This window comes from Salvelinus sp. IW2-2015, linkage group LG32 (assembly GCF_002910315.2).
Source record: "Salvelinus sp. IW2-2015 linkage group LG32, ASM291031v2, whole genome shotgun sequence".
Lineage (NCBI taxonomy): Eukaryota > Metazoa > Chordata > Actinopteri > Salmoniformes > Salmonidae > Salvelinus > Salvelinus sp. IW2-2015.
Genome location: NC_036871.1, coordinates 2,559,177 through 2,584,560, shown reverse-complemented (window position 1 = coordinate 2,584,560; position 25,384 = coordinate 2,559,177). Strand labels below are relative to the sequence as shown.

At 43.6% G+C, this 25,384-nt stretch overlaps 1 protein-coding gene across 1 annotated transcript in view; it reads left to right on the top strand.

Moving 5' to 3' along the window:
* The first annotated feature begins 10,380 nt into the window (after positions 1-10,380).
* The window catches only part of si:ch1073-184j22.1 (erythroferrone), a 34,605-nt gene continuing 19,601 nt past the window's right edge, over positions 10,381-25,384 (top strand). Inside the window, 3 exon segments of the mRNA XM_070436668.1 lie at positions 10,381-11,650; positions 11,935-12,051; positions 15,575-15,689. Coding sequence (XP_070292769.1) covers positions 11,489-11,650; positions 11,935-12,051; positions 15,575-15,689 — 394 coding nt within the window. The 5' untranslated portion in view covers positions 10,381-11,488.

Sequence of the window (25,384 nt, the reverse complement as noted above, 5' to 3'; positions counted from 1 at the left end):
AATACATCAGCTAAAGGCAGAGGGGGCTGAAACAATAGACCGTTAAGGATCATGTTGCCATTTTCTCTTCAAAAAGAAAACTAGCAGAAATAAAATGCTTATTAAAAATATCACAAATTTCAGTTCGGTCACTGATGATCCCAGATTCCAAGATAGTCCAATTTGGTAAAAGACCAAGTTCATATTATGGCAAGAATAACTCAAATAAGAAAAGAGAAATGAGAGTCCATCATTACTTTAAGACATGAAGGTCAGTAAATATGGACAATTTCAAGAACTTTGAAAGTTTCTTCAAGTGCAGTCGCAAAAACCATCAAGCGCTATGATGAAACTGGCTTTCATGAATAGGTCCACAGGAATGGAAAACCCAGAGTTACCTCTGCTGGAGAGGATACGTTCATTAGAGTTACCATCCTCAGAAATTGCAGCCCAAATAAATGCTTCCACAGAGTTCAGTAACAACACATCTCAACGTTAACTGTTCAGAGGAGATTGTGTAAATCAGGTCTTCGTGGTCGAATTTTCTGCAAAGAAACCACTACTAAATGACACCAATAATAATAAGAGACTAGTTTGGCCAAGAAACACGAGGAATGGCATTAAACCGTGGAAATGTGTCCTTTGGTCTGGAGCCAAAATTGGCTCCAGACCAAAGTGAGACACGGTGTGGGTGAACGGATGATCTCCGCATGTTTATTTCCCACCGTAAAGCATGGAGAAGGAGGTGTTATGATGTGGGGGTGCTTTGCTGGTGACACTGTCTGTAATTTATTTAGAATTCAAGGCACACTTAACCAGCATGGCTACCACTGTATTCTGCAGCAATACGCCATCCCATCTGGTTTGGGCTTAGTGGGACTATCATTTGTTTTTCAACAGGACAATGACCCAACACACCTCAAGGCTGTGTAAGGGCTATTTGACCAAGAAGAAGAGTGATGGAGTGCTGCATCCACAATCCCCCGACCTCAACCAAATTGAGATGGTTTGGGATGAGTCGGACCGCAGAGTGAAAGAAAAGCAGCCAAGTGCTCAGCATATGTGGTAACTACTTCAAGACTGTTGAAAAAGCATTCCAGGTGAAGCTGGTTGAGAGAATGCCAAGAGTGTGCAAAGCTGTCATTAAGGCAAAGGGTGGCTATTTGAAGAATCTCAAATATAAAATATACTTTGATTTGTTTAACACTTTTTTGGTTATTCCATATGTGTTATTTCACATTTTTGATGTCTTCACTATTATTCTACAATGTAGAAAATAGTAAAAATAAAGAAAAACCCTTGAATGGGTGGGTGTTCTAAAACTTTTGACCGGTAGTGTATATAAACAGTATATTCAGATGCTGTACAAATCTACTATCGATTGTTAGAACCTTAAAAAACATTTTATACCAATACCGATAACCAATATTTAAATTTTTTGTGGCCTTTTAAGCATTATTGTACAGTTAAATAGTTAACACACACACACGGACGCAGCGGTCTAAGGCACTGCATCTTAGTGCAAGAGACGTCACTACAGTCCCTGGTTCGAATCCAGGCTGTATCACATCCGGCCGTGATTGGGAGTCCAATAGGGTGGCGCACAGTTAGCCAAACGTCGTCCGGGTTTGGCCGGGGTAGGCCGTCATTGTAAATAAGAATTTGCTCTTAACTGACTTGCCTGGTTAAATAAAGGTTACACACACACATTCACCACACCACACACCGATCCAAAAGTTATTTTGTTGGAATTTACGTATGTCCCCATTATCAGTAAAACATCATCAATACCTATTTCTTTCAGTTACTTGCTGTGCTGTTTCGGTGTTCATTTGTTCAGTCGTTTCATTCTCAACCAGGATTTAATCATACATGTCAAGCTGTGAAGTTTCAGCTCTGTCTGTCCGTGGCCTCTCTTCCTCGTTGCGCACTGTCACTGTATCCGTTTTCATCTTGTCCAGCGGTGTATGTAACATTTCACATAAACCCTGTTTCTTGTCTGCATCGAAGTAGGGGCCCTTGTACCTAGCATCGAGCATGGTGGCGACACAGTAAAGAGGCTCAGAGAGAATACCACCGAATCGCTTGTTCACAGCCTTTTTGTAAGTTTTCACCCCACAGTCTGTCGGCAGTTTTGTTGAGCAGGCGTTTCAATGCCATGACAGAGGGTATCATGTCTGCTGCAGATGCAGTTGATTAGCTTATTTCCCGAGTCAGTTGTTCGAATGGCGCTAGAAGTGTGTTCATGTTTCCAAGTTTCAAAGATGTTCTCAAATGCCATTGAAATGGCAGCGGCCGTATGAGAACCAGCACATTCTTGAGCATGCAATACGGCTTTCCTCAGTACGAAATCCTCGTCGACCCACTGTGCAGTCAGACTCAGACTCAGCATGCTCATGGGGCTGACATCGCTTGTCCAAATGTCAGCCGTATCAGCCGTCCAAATGCCCATAGCAAGTAGCATAATGAATTCCATTATCTTGGCATTAATGAATTGTCTCGCTGAAATGGTCTTACTCTTTCAAATTACTTGTTAAGTTGTTGGAAGTATGCACTTAGTATTTTTCTACTTTTGTTCTGTGTAGCGCTGTATTTTTCGTGGCGTCATAATGTTATCTACTTACGTTATATACGTATGCACGTCAGCTTTGACATTGGTTTTGCACATCGGTGTTAAACTGAATATCGGGCCGATGCCGATGTTGGCATTTTTAGCTAATTTCGTCCGATTCCGATATGCTCACCGATATATCGTGCATCCCTAGTCTTAGTGCCAGCATCGGTTTGTGGTGGTAAATAGACGGCTACGAATAATATAGACGAGAACTCTCTTGGTAGATAGTGTGGTCTACAGCTTATCATGAGATACTGTACCTCAGGCGAGCAATACCTCGAGACTTCTTTAATATTAGACATCACGCACCAGCTGTTATTGACAAATAGACACACACCACGCCCCTCGTCTTACCGGACGTAGCTGTTCTGTCCTGCTGATGCACAGAAAACCCAGCCAGCTCTATATTATCTGTGTCGTCGTTCAGCCAAGACTCGGTGAAACACAAGATATTACAGTTTTTGATGTCCCTTTGGTAGGATAGTCTCGAACGGAGCTCATCAAGTTTATTTTCCAGTGATCTCACGTTGGCCAATGGAATGYTGGTAGAGGCGGGTTACCCACTCGCAGATGAATTCTCACCCTGATCTGCGTCGCCAGTATTTCCTTATTTTCTTKATGTGAATGACTGCAGAAAAACGTTGTTTTGAGGCCAAAAGCGGGAATAGCAGTATACAAATCAGGGAGCCAAATGAACTGCTCTTTCACCAATGCGATTCYGTTCCCAACGTTCACCAAAAGATCTGTTAAAAAAAATAACTGTTTGTTTGTGAACGACTCATCACTKCGCACAAGTCTTTTGTGACTCACTGGACAGAGCTAGCCTAACGTTCGCTAGCTAGTATAGCTAACTGTGACTGGTAGCTAACTAATGTTAGCTAGCTACAGTATGTTAACCGGCTACTYTCTTGCCTAGTCTTAGCTATATTACCGATGTTTAACAAACAAAAACACTAGGTAGCTCAATTAGCTAACTAATGGCTAGATCGTAAATATATTAACTTACATTTAAGTCATTTAGCAGACGCTCTTATCCAGAGCGACTTACAAATTGGAAAGTTCATACATTTTCATCCTGGTCCCCCCGTGGGGAATGAACCCACAACCCTGGCGTTGCAAGCGCCATGCGCTACCAACTGAGCCACACGGGACTAATCTAACAATTAGCTAAGATAGCGAGCTAGCTAACATTAACATTAGCTGACGTTGACAGTGAAAATTTGACAACAACCATGAACAATCCATAAATTAAGCTAGCTACAATGTCACAATTAACGACTGTGACAAAATACACTACTACAAACACAATAYCTACAATGACCTGTTTTGAACTTTTTGGTAACTTCTTTGGCTGACCACGACTGTTAACCAACTGACTGATTCTCACAACGACCGTTGGAAAGTGAGGCGCAGAGGCAGGCTCGAGCTGCAAGCGGCTCAAGCAGCAGATGCCACCGCTGCTGGATCYTGTGTTTTTGGTTCCTTTAGAACAGTGGTCACCAATCGGTCGATCGCAAGTCTATCACCAAACATTTCTGTAACAAACCCAACAATAAAGCCTTGAATTCCTTTTTATGGGGGGGCGCTGTTGGCAGTAGGTGCACTTGATTCAGCAGTCCTAGTGTCGGGTAAGAAAAGTGTTTCCATTTTTAACCATTTCATTTGTCATGTGTGCTCCCTCTCCGGCCTCTAGGTCACCAGGCTGCTCGTTAGGGCGCACACCTGTCACCAGCGGTACGCGCATAATGACACTCACCTGGACTCCATCACCTCCTTGATTACCTGCACTTTATATGCCACTCCCTTTTGTTTCTTGCCAAGTCGTCATTGTTCCTGTTTCATATCAGTGCGCTGTTCGTGTTTCCTGTTTTGTTAATTTACTTATTACATGTATTCACTCCCTGAACTTGCTTCCCGACTCTCAGCGTACATCGTTACAGCATGTCTGAAGGTATAACTCCGCCTACATGGCAGGCACAGAGAGCAAATCAAGTGCACCTATAAGCTTAACACTGGCCAACCAGAAAGCTCAGATCACAGTGTATGCACAATTTCCTGGAGCCATAGACTGTAAAAAGAAGCCTCAAATGCAGATTTCAAAACTTTTAAAAACATGATTAGAGTGAGACTAAACGAACAGCAAGGAGCTGCTGTTTTTATGAGTATGTTCATGTTTAAGTAGTTATTCAGCACTGTCAACCATTTGTTCAACACCTTTATAAGCCATAAAATACAGATTCTCCCAACTTACACTAAAACCAGCACTGCAGCTGCAATGATTGACTATAGCAAAGTGTTCGGATAAGCTTGCGTTGTTTTTATTAGCGGCTTGTCTTTTAATATCAAGGAATATTTCACTTTCTCTGGTCATAGGAGTAACAATTGGAGCATGAGTCAGAAATAATGCAGTGCGACTTGAGTTTRACCATCAGCTGGAAGACTGTGTCTGTCCCCTTTTCTCAGCGGAGGGAGAGTGTAAGCCTCAAGGCTCCTCCCACCCCTCAGACTGACTCTCAGATGCAGGCCATTAGTTCAGTAAYAAAAAAGAAGTAATAKAACAAATATCTARTACCAGTGTGATCACATACCTACATTTAAAAAATATATATKATTTCAAAATGGCYTGAGAAGAACAACATTGGCAGGGTAATTCAAGCARAGCCAATTCAAACATAGCTAATATGCAGTGATAATGTATWYGGCCTATACCCTACTGCACAAATTGCATTGCAACAGAACTGTTTTTAATTGGTTAATCTTGCATAGGCTTACGTTTTTTTAAGTCATGTTTTAAAGATTTTTTGCGGTAGATCTCGGATTACATTTTGATTCAGAAAAGGTTGGTGACCACTGCTGTAGGCCTATTTTACATACAGCAATTGTCACGACTTCCACCGAAGTCGGTTCCTCTCCTTGTTCGGGCGGCGTTCGGCGGTCGGCGTCACCGGTCTTCTAGCCATCGCCGATCCACCTTTAATTTTCCATTTGTTTTGTCTTGTTTTCCCACACACCTGGTTTACATTCCCTCATTACGTGACATGTATATAACCCTCTGTTCCCCCCATGTCTGTGTGTGGAATTGTTTGTTGTAAACTGTATGTGCACTTCAGACTGGTTTGCGACAGGTTATTTCAACCCATATTTTGTTGTTCTGGGTGGTTGGTTTTGCATCATTAAACTGCTCTGGTTATTACCCAGTTCTGCTCTCCTGCGCCTGACTTCCCTGCAGCCAGTTACGCACCTTTCACAGCAATTAACAAGAGAAAGCCTGCTTCTCTCCTCGAATAGGCTATTAMAACTAGTATAACACATTCTATGAATAAATGTTCCATAGCTTTTGTAGCTATAGCTTTTCCTGCAATTTCACAAGAAGAGAATAACACTGGTATTGCGTAGGCTATTACGCACAGGAAAAGCTGAAAGAGAGAGGCTATAGAAATGTGGAGCCAAAGTAAAATGCTAAATAAAAGCTAGATATTAGGCCATTCATTAGCTATTATTACGGCTTTAAATATTTACTTGTAATAGTGCAGGAAAGGTAACAGATTATGAAATGACAGATATAGGCTAAGCGTTCCTCTGAGGAATATGCAAAAAGCTCCACATTGATTAGCCCTAAAAATAATTACAAGACAATGATTCTACCTAAGCTACAGCAATGAGGAATTGATTATTGTTAGTACACAATTATTGTCTAGGCTGTAAACTGCAGTAATGTAGGCTAATTTGAATAKCKGCTCAAACATCCTTTTGAATGRATGTTTCATGCCAAAATTAAGCTCCGATTATACAACCATTTGGATCAGCTATGGGTTTATTCTCGACAGTTTACAAAGTCCAGAAAGTTACATTAGTCCACCTATATGGTTTATTTTGTCAGGATGTATTGGCGTTTACAGATACCATAGGAAAATAGGCCATATATGACACTGAGATGTGCTGTCTGTCGTGGATCATCAGTCTCCCAAATCGTACTATAATTAATGTGGCCACCAGTATATTCAAAAAAATTGCTGTGCCCATTAGGCTATATAGAATCCAGGATTGGCAGCAGGTCCGAAATTAATATAATTAATGTGAGTGGGGTTCGCCCCCAAAAAATCTGTAGTAAAATCGAATGAATTTATAGCAACAGAGATTCTCTAAATTAGGGTTCTCCTCAATCAATGGAGGTTATGATTTCATTTAGGACCTTGAGCGTGGCTGTGGTGCACCCATGACCAGCTCGGAAACCAGATTGATACTCCTTAATTTTGGCATGAAACATGCATTCAAAAGGATGTTTGAGTGGTTATTCAAATTAGCCTACATTACTGCAGTTTACAGCCCAGACAATAATTGTGTACTAACAAAGCCAAGTTAACAAAGATCACCGACCATTTCGAATCCCACCGTACCTTCTCCGCTATGCAATCTGGTTTCCGAGCTGGTCATGGGTGCACCTCAGCCACACTCAAGGTCCTGAACGATATCATAACCTCCATCGATAAGAGTCAATACTGTGCAGCTGTATTCATAAATCAAATCAAATCAAATTTATTTATATAGCCCTTCGTACATCAGCTGATATCTCAAAGTGCTATACAGAAACCCAGCCTAAAACTCCAAACAGCAAGCAATGCAGATGTAGAAGCACGGTGGCTAGGAAAAACTCCCTAGAAAGGCCAAAACCTAGGAAGAAACCTAGAGAGGAACCAGGCTATGAGGGGTGGCCAGTCCTCTTCTGGCTGTGCCGGGTGGAGATTATAACAGAACATGGCCAAGATGTTCAAATGTTCATCAATGACCAGCATGGTCAAATAATAATAATCACAGTAGTTGTCGAGGGTGCAGCAAGTCAGCACCTCAGGAGTAAATGTCAGTTGGCTTTTCATAGCCGATCATTAAGAGTATCTCTACCACTCCTGCTGTCTCTAGAGAGTTGAAAACAGCAGGTCTGGGACAGGTAGCACGTCTGGTGAACAGGTCAGGGTTCCATAGCAGCAGGCAGAACAGTTGAAACTGGAGCAGTAGCACGGCCAGGTGGACTGGGGACAGCAAGGAGTCATAGACATAGAGTCATAGACCTGGCCAAGGCTTTTGACTCTGTCAATCACCACATTCTTATTGGCAGACTCAACAGCCTTGGTTTCTCAAATGGCTGCCTCACCTGGTTCACCAAATACTTCTCAGACAGAGTTCAGTGTGTCAAATCGGAGGGCCTGTTGCCCTCCGATTTGACTGTTGTTCAATTCTTTGTATATATCAATGACGTCGCTCTTGCTGCTGGTGATTCTCTGATCCACCTCTACGCAAACGATACCATTCTGTATACTTCTGGCCCTTCTTTGGACACTGTGTTAACTAACCTCCAGACGAGCTTCAATGCCATACAACTCTCCTTCCGTGGCCTCCAACTGCTCTTAAATGTAAGTAAAACTAAATGCATGCTCTTCAACCGATCGCTGCCTGCACCTGCCCGCCCGTCCAGCATCACTACTCTGGACGGTTCTGACTTAGAATATGTGGACATCTGCAAATACCTAGGTGTCTGGTTAAACTGTAAACTCTCCTTCCAGACTCACATTAAGCATCTCCAATCCAAAATTAAATCTAGAATCGTCTTCCTATTTCGCAACAAAACATCCTTCACTCATGCTGCCAAACATACCCTCGTAAAACCGACTATCCTACCGATCCTTGACTTCGGCGATGTAATTTACAAAATAGCCTCCAACACTCTACTCAGCAATTTGGATGCAGTCTATCACAGTGCCATCCGTTTTGTAACCAAAGCCCCGTATACTACCCACCACTGCGACCTGTATGCTCTCGTTGGCTGGCCCTCGCTTCATATTCATCACCAAACCCACTGGCTCCAGGTGATCTATAAGTCTTTGCTAGGTAAAGCCCCGRCTTATCTCAGCTCACTGGTCACCATAGCAGCACCCACCCGTAGCACTCGCTACAGCAGGTATATTTCACTGGTCAACCCCAAAGCCAATTCTTCTTTTAGGCGCTTTTCCTTCCAGTTCTCTGCTGCCAATGACTGGAACGAATTGCAAAAATAACTGAAGCTGGAGACTCATATCTCCCTCACTAACTTTAAGCACCAGCTGTCAGAGCAGCTCACAGATCACTGCGCCTGTACATAGCCCATCTGTAAATCGCCCATCCAACTACCTCATCCCCATACAGTTATTTTCTTTCTCCTTTGCACCCCAGTATCTCTACTTGCACATTCATCCTCTGCACATCTATCACTCCAGTGTTTAATTGCTAAATTGTAATTATTTCGCCACTATGGCCTATTTATTGCCTTACCTCCTTATCTTACCTCATTTGCACACACTGTACATATACTTTTTTTTCTACTGTGTTATTGACTGTATGTTTGTTTATTCCATGTGTAACTCTGTGTTGTTGTTTGTGTCGCACTGCTTTGCTTTATCTTGGCCAGGTTGCAGTTTAACTAGCCTACCTGGTTAAATAAAGGTGAGAAGAAAAAAAATCTACTAGCCTAATGGACTGAATTTTAATTCGATTAGCCTATTTGCAGTTGAAATTATTAGATGACTTAATTTTTTATTGTTCCATCACCTGCCGAATATGAACCTAAAAGGTCCCTAGCCTACTCCTTAAAAAAATGGACAGGAAAAAATAGCAGGAACCCAGAGTAATATGATTCTGCCGGACTCAGGAAGAGCTTGGCCCACATGAAGCCCTCCCCGAGTCCGAGTCCCCCAAGTCTCAAACAGAATAGGTCCAAGCCCACCGTGTTGACTGGGATTATGTTAACTGTTAATATTTTGAAATAACACATATTTGTTTGATTGTATATACGTTATATACATAGTCTTAGCAAGCGCTTTTGCAGCAATCTAAGCTTTTTTTGCTATAGTATTTAGCTAGCTAGGTTTGCAAATGTTAGCCTAGCTAGCTGGCATGAAGTGTAGGCGGTATAAAAACATCTGTATAAACACCTCTAGCTTAGTTTAGAGGAAAGACTGACGTATATTTTTTTACCAGAGAATTACTTTTGAATTACTTTGGATACACCATAGCAAAGATGTGTATAATTAGCTCCTTGTTCTATCTGTGCCTGTACTGTACAGCAGCTGCCATTACTGCAGTAGCAAAATAACGGAAACCGGTAATCTCCCCGCAATTTAACACCCCGCCGCGAGGGAGATAGCCTCATTGGGAGATACATTTCCACTGAAACGCTACACTCAACTTCAAAATAACATGTCATCATCTGGAGAGTGCTCGCTCTCATGCACCAACTTTCCTGACAAATGTCATCATCTTGGCAACATTGAACCAATGTTAGACCACTCCCCTCTCATATCTCTGCTGTGTGTCTCTCCCTCTTCTTCTGTCTCCCTCACGTTCCCCCTTTCTCTCTTTTGCATTGATCCTCCATATCGSCAGATGTTATCGCTTGTGTTGTCAATGGCTCTATTGGTCTGTGTAACCGTGTGTTGTCATTTATGTCAATGTGGTCTGTAAATATTGATTTCTTRTTAACTCGAGACAAATTTGTGAATAAGACCAATAAAGTGGATTCGACTGAACCCTCTCACTTTGACAACWCCAAGTTCACCATAATAAAAATGTATTTAATTTGTCTGACTCTTAAGGATGTAATAAATTCAATTCAACATCCTTGGGTCAGGGTCAAGGAGTAAATGCTACCTTGTTGGRACTAGGACCCAGCAACAAAATAATYACATGTGGGAAGCCATGTAAGTCAGTGCTGGAGAACTTGCAGCAGAGAAGGGAAAATGATTCAGAGAGGGAGGGAATGAAAGAGACCACAAACAAAGAACGGAGACAGGGAAAGAACACAGGGAGGAGGGAGCGAGATAAAGAGAGACAGAGTGACGCGGGGCAGACAAGAGGAACGGGGCTGCAGCTGGAAAGAGTGACAGCTCAAGATCAAGAGGCTGATCGAGGGAGAGTGAAGGAGGAGCCCACTAAGGAGGGAGGGAGGGAGGAGGAGGAGTCTTGAACAAGACTAAGATTTTTTTTAAATCGCTTTGGAGAGAGAAAGGTCTACAAACAGAACCCGTCCAAACACAGCCATTACACTGGAGCAGCGTGCTGAGCCCAAGGAATATGGATTGAAGTCAAGACAAGTTGGAAATCTATCTGGGAACAGGACACCCTAATTAAACCGACAACCAAAGGAACCACTGCTGTAGCGAAGAGAGGGAGAGAAAGACAGACAGTGAGAGGGAGCAAGAGAAGTGAGAGTACAGGGCAGTGAACGAGTAAGGGAAAAAGAGTGGCTAGACAGAGGAAGGCAAAAGAAGAGAATTAATACCACCCACTGTGCCAATACCACACACAGAGTAAAATTGTTACGCACATACACACATTCAAAGACAGAAATCCTGCCTGTGCCACACACACAGTATTTATGTCTCACACGTTGGCTATACCACACACACCGAATTTCTCAAACAGGTTTGCATGCAACATATGCAGTTTGTATTCGACACGCTGAAATCAAAGCGTTTATATCAACAGAAACGGAGAGAAACGAAGAAGATAAAGAGGCATGGAGAGACATTAGAGCGTCATGTGGGTTGGTATTACTACGCACAGAGTGACATAGACAGACAAAACGCAACACAGTGGCATCACGGGGCCTCCACGAGAGCAGGAACTCTTCGAAAACTAACCTGAGGAACTATACTGCCAACTTAACCCCGAACAATAATTACCACAGAACTGAAGGCCGGTGATTCTTCTACACTTCGACTACAATCCTACTACCATTYACCAGCAGCAAAGCAGAGCAACTGTATTGAGGATCTATCACCTCCGTAGGATGGGTGCCTAAGACAGGCGAGCTGAAGAGCTGTGTCCCTGGAAGGAGCACCACCAGCCCTCCAGCCCCTCCCCACCATGCTGCCCCAGACGGCCCAGGGCAGGGGCACCTTAAGCAGGGTACGAGGGCTCCTGCTGCTGCCCCTCCTAATGGTGCTGCTGGTGACTGTATMTGCTGCACAGAGCGAGAAGAGTCAGGAGAACCAGGGAGAGAATAACACTGGCAGTACGGAGGGCCCGGTACGTCTCTATTTTCACACACACCGTTAGCAATACGTCTCTCACATGTACACACATAATCGCACATTAACAGTTAAACACGTTTTTTTTCTCTCCAATTGGCAGTATGTGCCTGACTTGATGAATGACTGTTATGATGGGTATAAGGTAGTGAGTCAGATATAATTGCTGTGGTAAATATTATGATATTGCTGTTCAGTGTGAGGACCAAGTGGTTACAGTCCGTATGGTTTAAGGGGATATTTTTCAACATTCATGGTAGTAGTAACTCATTGTAATTGCAGGAGACTGTCTCCTCAGATGTGGCCATCGTCAGTCCTCGTAACTCCTGGCTCGTCTTCAGACACAACTCCAACAAAGGAGAGAACAAGAAGACCAAGCCCCTAAAGAGGGCATCTAAGGTGAGTAGATATACAAATGGAAACCCACACAGATCTACATAGGTGGCTAATACAAGCCTAGCTAACACAGGTACAAGCTAGTTAACACAGTTACATTCACATTCTGGCTTATATAAGTACTGAACAAAAACATAAACACAACATGCAAAGATTTTACTGAGTTACAGTTCATATAAGGAAATTGGTCAYTTGAAAAAAATAAGGCCCTAATCTATGGATTTCACATGACTGGGCAGCGGCYCAGCTATGGGTGGGCCTGGGAGGGCATAGGCCCACCCACTGGGGAGCCAGGCCCAGCCAATCAGAATAAGTTTTTCCCCACAAAAATACTTTATTACAGACAGAAAAACTCCTTAGTTTCATCAGCTGTCCGGGTGGCTGGTCTCAAACGATCCCGCAGGTGAAGAGGCCGGATGTGGAGGTCCTGGGCTGGCGTGATTACACGGGGTCTGTGGTTGTGAGGACATACTGCCAAATTCTCWAAAATGACGTTGGAGGAGGCTTATGGTTAGAGAAATAAACATTAAATTCTCTGGCAACAGCTCTGGTGGACATTCCTGCAGTCAGCATGCCAATTGCACGTTCCCTCAAAACTTGAGACYTCTGTGGCATTGTGTTGTGTGACAAAAGTGCACATTTTAGAGTGGCCTTTTATTGTCCCCAGCACAAGGTGCACTTGTGGAATGATCATGCTGTTTAATCAGCTTCTTGATATGCCACACCTGTGGATGGATTARCGTGCCAAAGAAGAAATGCTCACAAACGGGGATGCAAACGTTTTTTGTGGGTATGGAACATTTCTGGGGTCTTTTATTTCAGTTCCTGAAACATGGGCCCAACACTTTACATGTTGCGTTTATATTTTTGTTCAGTATATATACAGTGCCTTCAGAAAGTATTCATACCCCTTGACTTATTCCKCAWWWWWTTGTGTTACAGCCTGAATTCAAAATTGATTAAATATTMTTTTTCACCAATTTACACGCAATACCCCATAATGACAAAGTGAAAACACGTTTTTAGAAATGTTAGCAAATCCATTAAAAATTAAATACAGAAATATAAAATGTACATAAGTATTCACACCCCTGAGTCAATACATGTTAGAATCACCTTTGGCAGTGATTACAGCTGACAGTCTTTCTGGGTAAGTCACTAAGAGCTTTGCACAACTGGATTGTACAATATTTGCCCATTATTATTTTTTACAATACTTCAAGCTCTGTCAAGTTGGTTGTTGATCATTGCTAGACAGCCATTTTCAGCCATAGATTTTCAAGCCGATTTAAGTCAAAACTGTAACTATGCCACTCAGGAACATTTATAGTCGTCTTGGTAAGCAACTTTAGTGTATATTTGGCCTTGTGTTTTAGGTTGCTGTCCTGCTGAAAGGTGAATTTGTCTCCCAGTGTCTGTTGGAAAGCAGACTGAACCAGGTTTTCCTTTAGGATTTAGCCTGCTTTATTCTGTTTCTTTTTATCCTAAAAAACTCCCTAGTCCTTGCTGATGACCATGCTTTAAAATATGAAGAGTTGTACTCAGTGATGTGTTGTGTTGGATTTGCCCCAAAAATAAAGCTTTGTATTCAGGACATAAACTTKATTTCTTTGCTACATCTTCTGCAGTTTTACTTCCATGCCTTATTTCAAACTAGATGCATGTTCTGGAATATTTGTATTCTGTACAGGCTTCCTTCTTTTCACTCTGTCATTTAGGTTAGTATTTTGGATTAATTACAATGTTGTTGTCCATCCTCAGTTTTCTGGTATCGCCAATAAACTGTTTTAAAGTCARCATCGGCCTCATGGTGAAATCCCTGAGCGGTTTCCCTCCTCTCTAGCAACTGAGTTAGGAAGGACATACATATCTTTGTAGTGACTGGATTTATTGATACACCATCCAAAGCGTAATTTATAACTTCACCATATTCAAAGGGATATTCAATGTCTGCCTTTTTTTTTCACCCATCCACCGATAAGTTCCYTTCTTTGCGAGGCAATGGAAAATTTCCCTCGTCTTTGTGGTTGAATCTGTGTTTGACATTTAATGCTCGACTGAGGGACCTTACATATAATTGTATGTGGGGTACAGAGATGAGGTAATCATTCAAAATTCATGTTAAACACTATTATTGTACACACAGTATGTCCATGCTACTTATTATGTGACTTGTTAAGCTTTTTTTTCTCCTGCACTTATTTAGGCTTGTCATTACAAAGGGGTTGAATAGTTATTGATTTGACATTTCAGCTTTTCATTTTTTATTAATTTGTAAGAATTTCTAAAKAWWWTTGTGTGTAGGCCAGTGACACGAAATCTCAATTTAATAAATTTTAATTTCAGGCTGTAACACAACAAAATGTGGAAAAAGTCAAAGYTTTGAATACTTTCTGAAGMCACTGTAGGTTTAATCTATATWAGTTTAAATAAGTATACTGCTAAGCAGGTATGAAGGTAACATAAGCGAAAACAGGTGAAATGGGTTCAAAATAGCTAATGTTAGGCTAACACGCCAAAAGTCATACCAGGTAATACATTTGTAAAGCTGAAGTGTTTAAAATATAAAGGTCATTTCTAATTGAGCCGACATATGCAGCGTTTACCGTGAATACAGTCTCCGCTAAAATGGGAACATTGCCTTAAAATCTGAATCTGAATCTGAACAGCAATGTGGATTGAATAGAGCCCCTAGTGTCAACACAGTTGAATAAATACTGAGCAGCATAGTCACATAGGCTATGTGTGGGTTCCCCTGGATTTACAGTTAGCAGCAGGTGTAGTGCTAACAGCTAAATAAATATACAGTACACGTGTGCAGCATTAAAAAGATGGATACAGGTTAGTTTATATAACGACATAGCTATTGAAAGAGAGGCTGCACTTAATTACCAAAAACCTATGTATTTACATGGTAGTTAAGGTATGAACAATGTAATCACTGTAGGTACATATTATTACATATGTATTACAACCGCACAATATCAAGGATTTGGACATYAACTCTCAATGAAGACAACCAAATACTGGTGAGCGAATGGGTCTACAGTAGATGCACTACACTGTGTCTTTGTTGTTCATGTCATCCATTGTAAGTKAAGGTAGATCTCCTTATGTTTCACCTTGGTTGAAATTCAAATACACATGCGATAGGAGGGGTCTGASCATTGGTAGTTTAGGGCGCCCGCTCAGGAAGAAGTAAGACATCTCTGCTATCTCGTGTTAGATGGTTCGAGTGATAGATTGCTTAATTGTAACAGGTGCCAATTCGACCAAGTTGTCWAAATGATGGGCAATGATTTTAATAAACAAAAGTGGCTAGGTATACCGCATTTAATCTGGATTTGATGATGGAAATTTATAGTCTTAGGATCCCTTGCTTCCTTTTTATCCTGATCCATCGAGAATAACTGTAACCAGTCAGTTTTAGGTGTAGACGCCTTTAGATATTCCCGTTTGTCTGAACTCTTTGAGGACTGATCATCGAGGACTGGTTTCATAATTGTTTTTTTTTCTCTGTCTGTAGCATGGTCTACCGGGCCCCCCCGGACCACCAGGCCCTCAAGGGCCACCCGGCCCCCCCGCCCCCCTGTTACCTCAGCAGGAAGAGCTGATGCAGGAGTTCCAGCTACGACTGAGAGGTACGTAAGAACAGACCAATGGCAGACTCTGAAATTCATGGACAGACCTGGATGTCAACCAGTTATTGGTCTCCACTAGGCTGCGACATAGTGTCAAGTGTATCCCAAGGTTCAAATTTTGTTCAATCATGGCCTGGGGTGGTCTAGCGGTTACAGGCCTATCGTGTCGATTCTGGCCCACYCCCTTCTGGCACAAAGAACTCAATCCCATGATTGGCTTGATATATTTACACATTTAAAATATGGACAGTCCAGGGATATTTTACCCCCGATCTTGATAATAAATGACCATACCAGACACTTTTGGATAACATAAATAGGGAACAATGATAACAATAGGCCACACCAACATGAGTTTCCATTCATACAAAATATTGGGTAAATTTCCACAGTAGGTTTGCTGTGGTAAACAATTAAATACTTTGTTTCTATTGTATGGAATGCTTGTGAAATAGATACATCGCCATTAGTCTGTTCAAAAAGGTCTAAGTTGTTCCGATTACAATACCAACCAGAGGGCGAACATATCTTAAGACTTTGGTTGCAAGCAGGACTACGGTAATACCGACATAATATTTTAGGAAGCGGTAATGAGGTGACCAATAATGGTGACAGTTGAGATCAGCTGTGCGGGGGAATTTAGAGCGTATTGATAGTTTATTGAGACATCATGTGGCGATAATCTAGTGCAATCGATGGTTGCAATAGGCCCCATATTTGATTATATTCCAATTGGCTACATTCTGTAGGCTACCCGTTAGCCTATTAATCGTCACTTAATTGTGACAATGGTGCTAGTACGAACTCGGACCCAGGCGCAGAGAAACACAGCAGGCAGAGGTAAGGGTACATCCAGAATATTTACTTAACTTCTTATGGCTAGGAGCAGCATTTTCACGTTTGGATGAAAAGCGTGCCCAGAGTAAACTGCCTGCTACTCAGTCCCAGTTGCGAATATATGCATATTATRAGTAGARTTGGATAGAAATCACTCMGAAGTTTCTAAAATTGTTTGAATGATGTTTGTGAGTATAACAGAACTCATATGGCAGGCAAAAACCTGAGAAAAATCCACCAGGAAGTGGGAAATCTGAGGTTTGTAGTTTTTCAACTCTTGGCAGTAAAGGGATTTTCCGAGCCCTCCAACCAGTGCCGCCACTCCTCCAAAGCCAGTTTGACTGCAAGAAGCTCCCAATTGCCGACATCATAGTTACTCTCCTCTTGAGTGAGACGCCTGGAGAAGAAGGCACAGGGATGAAGCTTTAGGTCTTTCACCGAGCYCTGAGACAGAACCGCACCCACGCCAACGTCAGAGGCATACACCTCTACCACGAAGGGAAGAGAAGGATCCACATGAACGAGAATGGGTGCAGAAGAAAACCYACGTTTCAGGTCCTGGAACGCCTTCTCTGCAGCAAGYSTCCAGCATACATGCCCAGCCGAGCCCTTGGTGAGCAGCACTAAAGTTTCTCACTAATTTCCGGTWGAAATTAGCAAAACCCCAAAAACGCTGAACTTGCTTGACTGGATCGCGGCCAGTTGACCACCGCTCCTACMTTTTGGGAGTCCATCAGTACACAGCCCTGAGACACGATATACCCCAGGAAGGAGATCTGAGGAACGTGAAACTCACACTTTTCGGGCTTCACGAACAGGGGATGAGCGAGGAGTCTTTGGCGAACCTGGCGGACATGTTGGACATGTTCAACCATGGACTTGGAGAAGATGAGGATATCATCCAGGTACACAAACACAAACTGGTGAAGGATGTCGCACAGCACATCATTAACCAGGGCCTGGAAAACGGCTGGAYCATTAGYWAGTCCAAACGGCATGACCCGGGACTCATAATGTCCATTAGGAGTGTTGAACGCTGTCTTTCACTCGTCTCCCTGTCTGATGCGCACCAGATTGTACGKGTTCCGTAAATCCAATTTAGAGAAAACCGTAGCTTCCTGGTGTCTCTCAAAAGCTGATGACAWAAGAGGAAGGAGGTAACGGTTCTTGATGGTAATGTTATTTAAACCCCGGTAATCAATACAGGGACGTAATCCCCCATCCTTCTTCCCAACAAAGAAAAAACCCGCACCTGCAGGTGAAGTGGATGGCCGAATAAAATCAGCCGCCAGCACCTCCTCAATATAACTGTTCATGGCTGCAGTCTCTGGACCTGAGAGAGAATACAGCCCTCCTTTCGGAGGAGTGGTACCCGGACAGGAGGTCGATGGCACAATCATAGGGCCTGTGAGGAGGTAGTTTGCTGGCCCTTTGTTTGCTGAAGACCTGACCCAAATCCCAGTAATCCCGAGGTACGCGGGAACGGTCAGGCTTGTCATTCCCAGCCAGAGGAACAGGAGCAGAAGTCTCCAGACGAACAGGACTGGAAAGGTGTGGAGAGAGTTGCTGGCAGGTGAACTGGAATGAAGCATTCTATCCCAGAACTCTTCCCGAAGGCCAGTCAATTTGAGGATTATCGGTGGAAAGCCATGGATGTCCAAGAACCAGGGGAAGCTCAGGAGAGTCCACCAGATGTAACTGGATAAGCTCCACATGGTCATCCAGAAGTCGTAGCTGAATAGGCATGGTGAGTTTTTTTCACCTTCCCAGAACCTAGAGGTTGACCATCCASCGCAGTGACCGACAATGGAGTGTCCAGCTTAGTGAGTGGCAGCCTCTGTGGGCGAGCTAATGTGCGATCCAGAAAACAGCCAGTAGCCCCAGAGTCTATGAAAGCAGGAATGTCCAACTGTCCATTGTCCCACCYCAGGTTGGCTGGAAGCAAGGTGCGTACCGTATCGGCCGCAGGAGACTATCTGACTCTCCAGAGCGGAAAATCTGGTGCCTCCCAATTGCATCGGCTCCTCTGAAGGATATGAAGGAGAACCATAGCCGAATTGAGAACCCTGACGGGTACAGGATAAGCAGGCCCAGCATARGGCAGTGGAACAAATGAAGAGTCGACTCCCTCAGCAGGGCCCGAAACACTGGAACCAACTCAGAACCCCTCCGTCCTCCCATGACGACGTTCCCGAAGCCGGTTGTAAATCCAGATTGCCAGAACGATAAGCTCCTCCAGAGTGTCAGGGTTGTCCCGGGAAGCCAGTTCGTCCTTGAGAACCTCGCTGAGTCCGTTCAGAAAGACTGAGTGAAGTGCCTCTATATTCCAACCSCTCTCAGCTGCGAGCGTCCGAAAGTCAATGGCGTGATCAGCTATGTTCCGGCTGCCCTGCCGAAGCGTAATGAGTCTTTGAGCAGCGTTCCTGCCACTGATGGGGTGATCAAAAACCCTKATCTCCTGGGTGAAGCTTTGCCAATTGAAACAAATGTCTGATTGCTGCTCCCAGATGGCCGTGGCCCAGGCCAGAGCCCGTCCTGAGAGTAAGGTGATGACATATGCCACTCTGGAATGCTTGGTGGGAAACGTTGATGCCTGCAGCTCGAAGACCAGCAAACATTAAAGCAGGAACCCATGACACCTCCCAGGATGCCCCTCATAGCGCTCCGGTGCTGGGAGATGCGGTTCCCGAGGGGAGGAAGACAATGAGCTGGTAGGAAGCGGAAGGTTAGAAACCGGCACAGGTGCAGCAGCAGTTGCTCCCGTCTGTCCCGTCTGCAGAGGGAACACAAGAGTTCCTAAATCCTCAGACAATGTCTTCCACCGCGCCTCATGGTGACCAATCACTGTACCATGGTGAGTGAGCGCTAACCGTAAGTGGTGGAGCTCGGTGTCCCTCGGACGACGGAGAAATCTCAGCTGGGTACATTTTGTGGCTCAGGTCTACTGTGACAACGGTGCTAGTACCAACTCAGACCCAGGCGCAGAGAAACACAGCAGACAGAGGTAAGGGTACATCCTGAATATTTACTTAAGGTCTTCATAGCAAAGCAACAAAGCAAGGGCACACGAGAACACTGAACAAAACATGAGACCTGAGCAACTGGCCCAGTCCACAGAGGAACCTAAATAGTCATCCAGCAGGTGATCCCAATAAGCTCAATCAGGGTCACCTGGATACTAGAAGTAACCCAAGGGTGCTCTCCAGTGGCAACCTCAGGTAGTACACTCAAGGGAGAAAACCTGACTTGTGACAATAATGAAAGGTGTTATAACCGATAATAGGCTACTGTGTTACCCTGGCTGAGTTGATGAGCTGATTTGGGCAATCCAAATCAGTTGATTGACTGATGTAGGCCTACTGTAGAACGGTAAACTTTCCTCCAGTGTAAATGCTCATCCACATTTTATAGTTAAATTATACATAGCCTATCATTATAGTTATGTTCTTTGGWGTGGATTTAAAGCCTGTATTGTGTGGATAGAATATTTCATTTCACAAAGCTGTCAAGATATTTATTCATTTGAGCCTATCCAAAGATGATTTCGTTGATATCGAGACACTTTTCTATTCGTTTTACTTCTTTTTATTTCTTGAAAAGATTTAAATAAATGCAATTAACTTGTGGGCTCAGGCTGGTCATGATGTCGCCCAGTTCTGGGTGCAAACTCATGAGGCTCTGAGCCAGAGCTCGCTGCTTAGACCACTGTGTTACGGCAGCTCACAATACTCTAACAAGCATTAAGAATACTATGAATTCTGATGACACATAGGCGGGTCTTTTATAATTATTTAGTTTTAAGCCTTCCCCAAAACATAGTCCTAGTGCTCTATTCAATCCACATCACGGAAGTTCAGCTTTATCTTGTGATTTTAATTTAAAGGCAATGTTCCACTTTAGCGGAGACTGCATTCACGGTAAACGCTGCATATGTTGGCTCAATCGGAAATTACCTTTATATTTCTATTGCGGAATCTGTAATCTGTATCTGTAGCTTTACAGTGTCACGCCTCCTCCTGCTCCCCCTCCCTGCGCTCGAGGCTGCCAGGCTACCCGTCATCATACACACCTGTTATCATCATTAGCTGTMCTCATTGGACTCACCTGGACTCCCTCTCTTTGTTGACTGCCCCTGCATGTATGMCTGCTCCTCTGTGATGTTCCCTGTAGTAGCATTGTTTGTCGTGTCGTGTTTATGTCCGGACGCTGTCCCTATTCCGTTGCATGTCCATCTGTATTAAATGGTTCACTCCCTGTACTTGCTACTCATCTCCTGCATTTGACCTTACAGAATGCTACTAACATTACAAGAAGCATCAGGAGGTCTTTTAGGGTTTTGTTGGTGACGTCGGATCTGGGGGCTGCCGCTGATGGACCCGGGGGTGCCGAAGCTGGCTTGAGAGGTTTCCTTGCCCTGATTGGCTTGGCAGGTTCCCATCCCACGTTATGTTTCAGCCGGTTCGTCGGGCTCCTATGCCTCAGCCGGCCCATGAGTTTTCTTGTTTTGTTGGTGACGTCGGGCTTGGATTCTGCCGCCGATGGAACGGGGGGGGGCCTAAGCTGGCTCGTCGGGCTGTCACGCCCTAGCTGGCTCGAGAGGTTTCCTTGGCTCGGCAGGTTCCTATCCCACATCAAGCTTCAGCCGGCCCATGGGCTTCTACGCCGCAGCGGGATTGCCAGGCTACACGTCATCATACACACCTGTTACCATCATTACGCGCAGCTGCGCTCATTGGACTCGGCTGTACTCCCTCACTTTGCTGACTGTCCCTGCATGTATGGCTGCTCCTCTGTGATGTTCCCTGTAGTAGCATTGTTTGTCGTGTCGTGTTTATGTCCAGACGCTGTCCCTGTTCCGTTGCATGTCCGTCTGTATTAAATGGTTCACTCCCTGTACCTGCTTCTCATCTCCTGCGTTGGGCCTTACATACAGATTAAATAGAGCCCCTAACCTTAACCACACTGAATTAATGCCTAAACTGTTAACCTTTTGAGTTGTTTCTGTTTCAACCCTGTAACCACATGGAATGAAAACATCCAAAATAGACGTTCATCCACCATGCAAAGGGCAGCGGGACGGATTCAAACCCATGCCGACTCTGGCATATGTGTGACGTGGACAGTGGCTGTAACCGCTGGACCACACAGGCACTGAGCAAACTAATCATATATTCTGCCTATTGTTTGCCTTCTACATATAATAAAATAATTGGTAAAAAAATATATATTTTTTTTTTGGGGGTGCTGCCCCATCCCTATTTCCTGCGTCTATGCCTACGGCCCCCTAAATATTTCTTCAGATATTCAAATACTACTGCTGCAGGACTATTTTCCTCCTGTGACGAAAGGGGTGAAATTAAGATCCGACATCTATACAAAACGTACCTCTTGGATACTCCATCTGCGACATTTCAATCTAGCTGTAAAGTGAGCTTACGGTACGCTCTTAACCCCGCTACACTCACCCCTTCTAAACTTCCTACACAGCAAACTACCCCGGCCATTGAGCTAAGCCCAACTGCCAATCCGGGTCACAGAAACCACTGTAACGGGGGTCAGTGTGCTGCTAACAGCTTAGATTCTTCCACTGTCTGATTGCCACAGACTGGGCTCAAACAGGTGATCCTCTGCTTCGCAACATACGTGACCACCCTCTTTGACAATGTTCCAACGGGGTTGAGCAACTCAAAAGGTGCCTCTTGGATGTCTCCATCGATGACGTGTCAAGCTAGCTGTCGTGGGAGCTTATGGTACATTCTTAACTCTGTTGCACAAGTTCTATGACTCCATACTGGCATACAGCTCCACGCAATGCGTTCTCTTATCGTAAAGTGCGGCTTGGAAATAAGATTACATTTCTAAAGTAGGCAAACCCTTAATCAGCATTATGATGTCATCAGTTTTACTTTAGAAGTAGTATAATGTTACATAGTTAAAATTAAGTGAAGAGCATGTTAGCATTGCTAGGTTTTTACGACGATAGTTGCTAGATAATGGCGACATAGATATACTTTAGGCATATGGCTGATGCAGTGGAGGCTCCTCAGAGGAGGAAGGGGAGGACCAGCCTATTCAGTGAAAAAACTTTTTTTGTGAAACGTTCAAAAAGTTATCCTTTTTAGATAAAGCTCTACTAAATACTAAATGTATTCACGTCACCAAATAACTGATTAAAACACACTGTTTTGCAATGAAGGTCTACAGGAGCCTCAACATCGCAGCTGAAAACTGTATGCTGAAAACATGTCATTTCTGACCAAAACACCAATATTCATTAAATATAAATACTGAACTTGTTTTTGCATGGATTAGCATGGATTAGCTTTTAACAGCTAGAACCGCTATTTCATGTCCCAGAATCCTGCTTAACAGATTTGCTAAGCTGCTAGCCATCAAGCGAACGAAGTTAGTCCCATGAGTTTTACAATGGAGCTCTCTGTCCACAGAAGTAAATGTACAGTTCCAATGCTGTAGGAGCTGTATCTACTACGCTTTGTTTCGGGACAAACTGGATCACTCAGAGTTCCAATGTGGCAATTGTTTGCTTGCCGAGAATTATAGGCTTGAGGTGGCTTCCTTGATCACACAGGTCGCCAGCCTACGTAAGAATCTGGAGCAAACGCAGAGTGGAATGTTTACCTTTTCTACACCGGTGGCTGGGCGGCGTTCACGCTTGTTGGATGCATCTCCGCCTTATCGTTTGTTGTTATCATACTGGCCGGTGTTGCCTGGAGTGCATTCACCAGGGGAGCCATCTCCTGCCTCTCCTCCCCCATCTGATAGCGGAGTCGATGGAGCACAGCAAGAGGAACATGGCAATCAACGATGGTCACATGTCACAAGCTGTGGAAGCCGAAGACAGCGGCCTCTCGCAAAGCAGTCTACACTCCCAAGGAGAGGCCCAAGCGGATACTAACAACGAATAGTTCCGCCGTCCTGGAGCCTGATCTTTCTGCACCTGTGTCTGCGGCCGCAGTGCCTATTTCTACGATTTCGAAGTCGATCTTGGCAACCTGCTCTGCATCGACCGGGGCTTCTCCATCTGTCGGAGGCCTGCACCAGGTGTCAGGAGCAATGGGCTCGGGTTATCCTGCCTCTCGCCCGTCCATAAAGGGTTCTCCAAATCCTGTGGGAAGCGTGGGAGCCGTCGGATTTTCTTGTCCTTCTCACCAGCCATGATTTTGGGCAGCTCTCGGTGCAAAAACAATGTCCTATCCAGGAGCGCGAGTAATTTACATTACTAAACTGCTCCCGAATGTACTACGTCAGGACATGGAAATTGATTCTGTCATAGTCCATGTGGGTTTTAATGACATTATGAAGTGCAGCTCTGAACAGTTGAAACTGGATGTACAAAAGCTGATTGACTCTCTGCTAGACACTAATAAAAGACCCATCATATCTGGCCCTGTGCCCTCTCTGAATTGTGACATTGAACGCTTTAGCGGGATTCTTTCTCTTCACAACTGGCTACGTGATTATTGCAGCTCAATGAGTGTAACTTTTGTTGACAATTTCGATACCTTTTGGGAAAAAAACATGTTTTAAAAGGAAGATGGGATCCATCCAAATCATTTGGGTACCTGGATCCTTTCACAGCATTATAAGGCTACATTGAGACGATGACTTATCAATGACCCATGCCCAGCTCAGTAAATCTCTACAATTGTGACGCAGTTGTCATAATGCTTCAGCAAATGTACATTACACCAGGGGCGTTGGTAGACACAATGTAAGTAACATAATGTATGTACGTCTTACTTCCCTGAATTCCTCTGCTGATCCTACAGCTATTGTATGCAGTAATCATGTGCCTATGGAACAGATTTATACTGTTAGCACTGTGGCGGTTTGCCCTAGTAGGAAGTCCACTATGTGCAGCTCACCCTGCACTAAAATAAAATAAAAACTGAGCATGTCTACTTCTGCTAAGCTTCCCAGTAAAGCAATGGAAACAAGTAAGCATTCCAAAGGTAAAGTGCTCATAATAGCCCACTTTAACATATGTAGCTTAAGAAACAAGGTTCATGCAATCAATAATTTGCCAGTAACAGATGACATTCACATTCTGACTAACCTGGTTCAGGTTATCAGTCAACCTACCAGGGTAGTTACAAACAGCACAGGAATGAAATGATCAACATGTATTGATCACATCTTTACTAACGCTGCAGGAATTAGCTTGAAAGCAGTATCCAGATCCATCAGATGTAGTGATCACAATATAGTAGCCATATCTAGGAAAGCCAAAGTTCCAAAGGCTGGGCCTATTATAGTGTATAAGAGGTCATAGAATAATATTTGTAGTGATTGATATGTTGTTGATGTAAAGAATATTTGTTGGTCTCTGGTGTGTAATGAGGAGCAAACAGACGCTGCAATTGACACATTTATGAAATTGCTTATTCCAGTTACTAATAAGCATGCACCCATTAAGAAAATGATTGTAAAAGCTGTTAAATCCCCGTGGATTGATGAGGAATTGAACAATTGTATGGTTGAGAGGGATGAGGCAAAAGGAATGGCAAATAAGTCTGGCTGCACAACCGATTGGCAAACATATTTCAAACTGAGAAATAATGTGACTAAACTGTATAAAAATAAGAAACTACACTATGAAACAAAGATAAATTACATAAAGAATAATATTTAAAATACCTTAAATAAAATGTTGGGAAAAAAGGCAAACTCATCGCCATCATTAATTGAATCAAGATGGCTCATTCACTGATATTGCCAACTACTTTAGTTGTTAGCAAGATTAGCACATTTAGGCATGACATGCCAGCAACAAACACTGACACTACACATCCAAGTATATCTGACCGAATAATGAAAAATGATTGTTGTCTATCAAC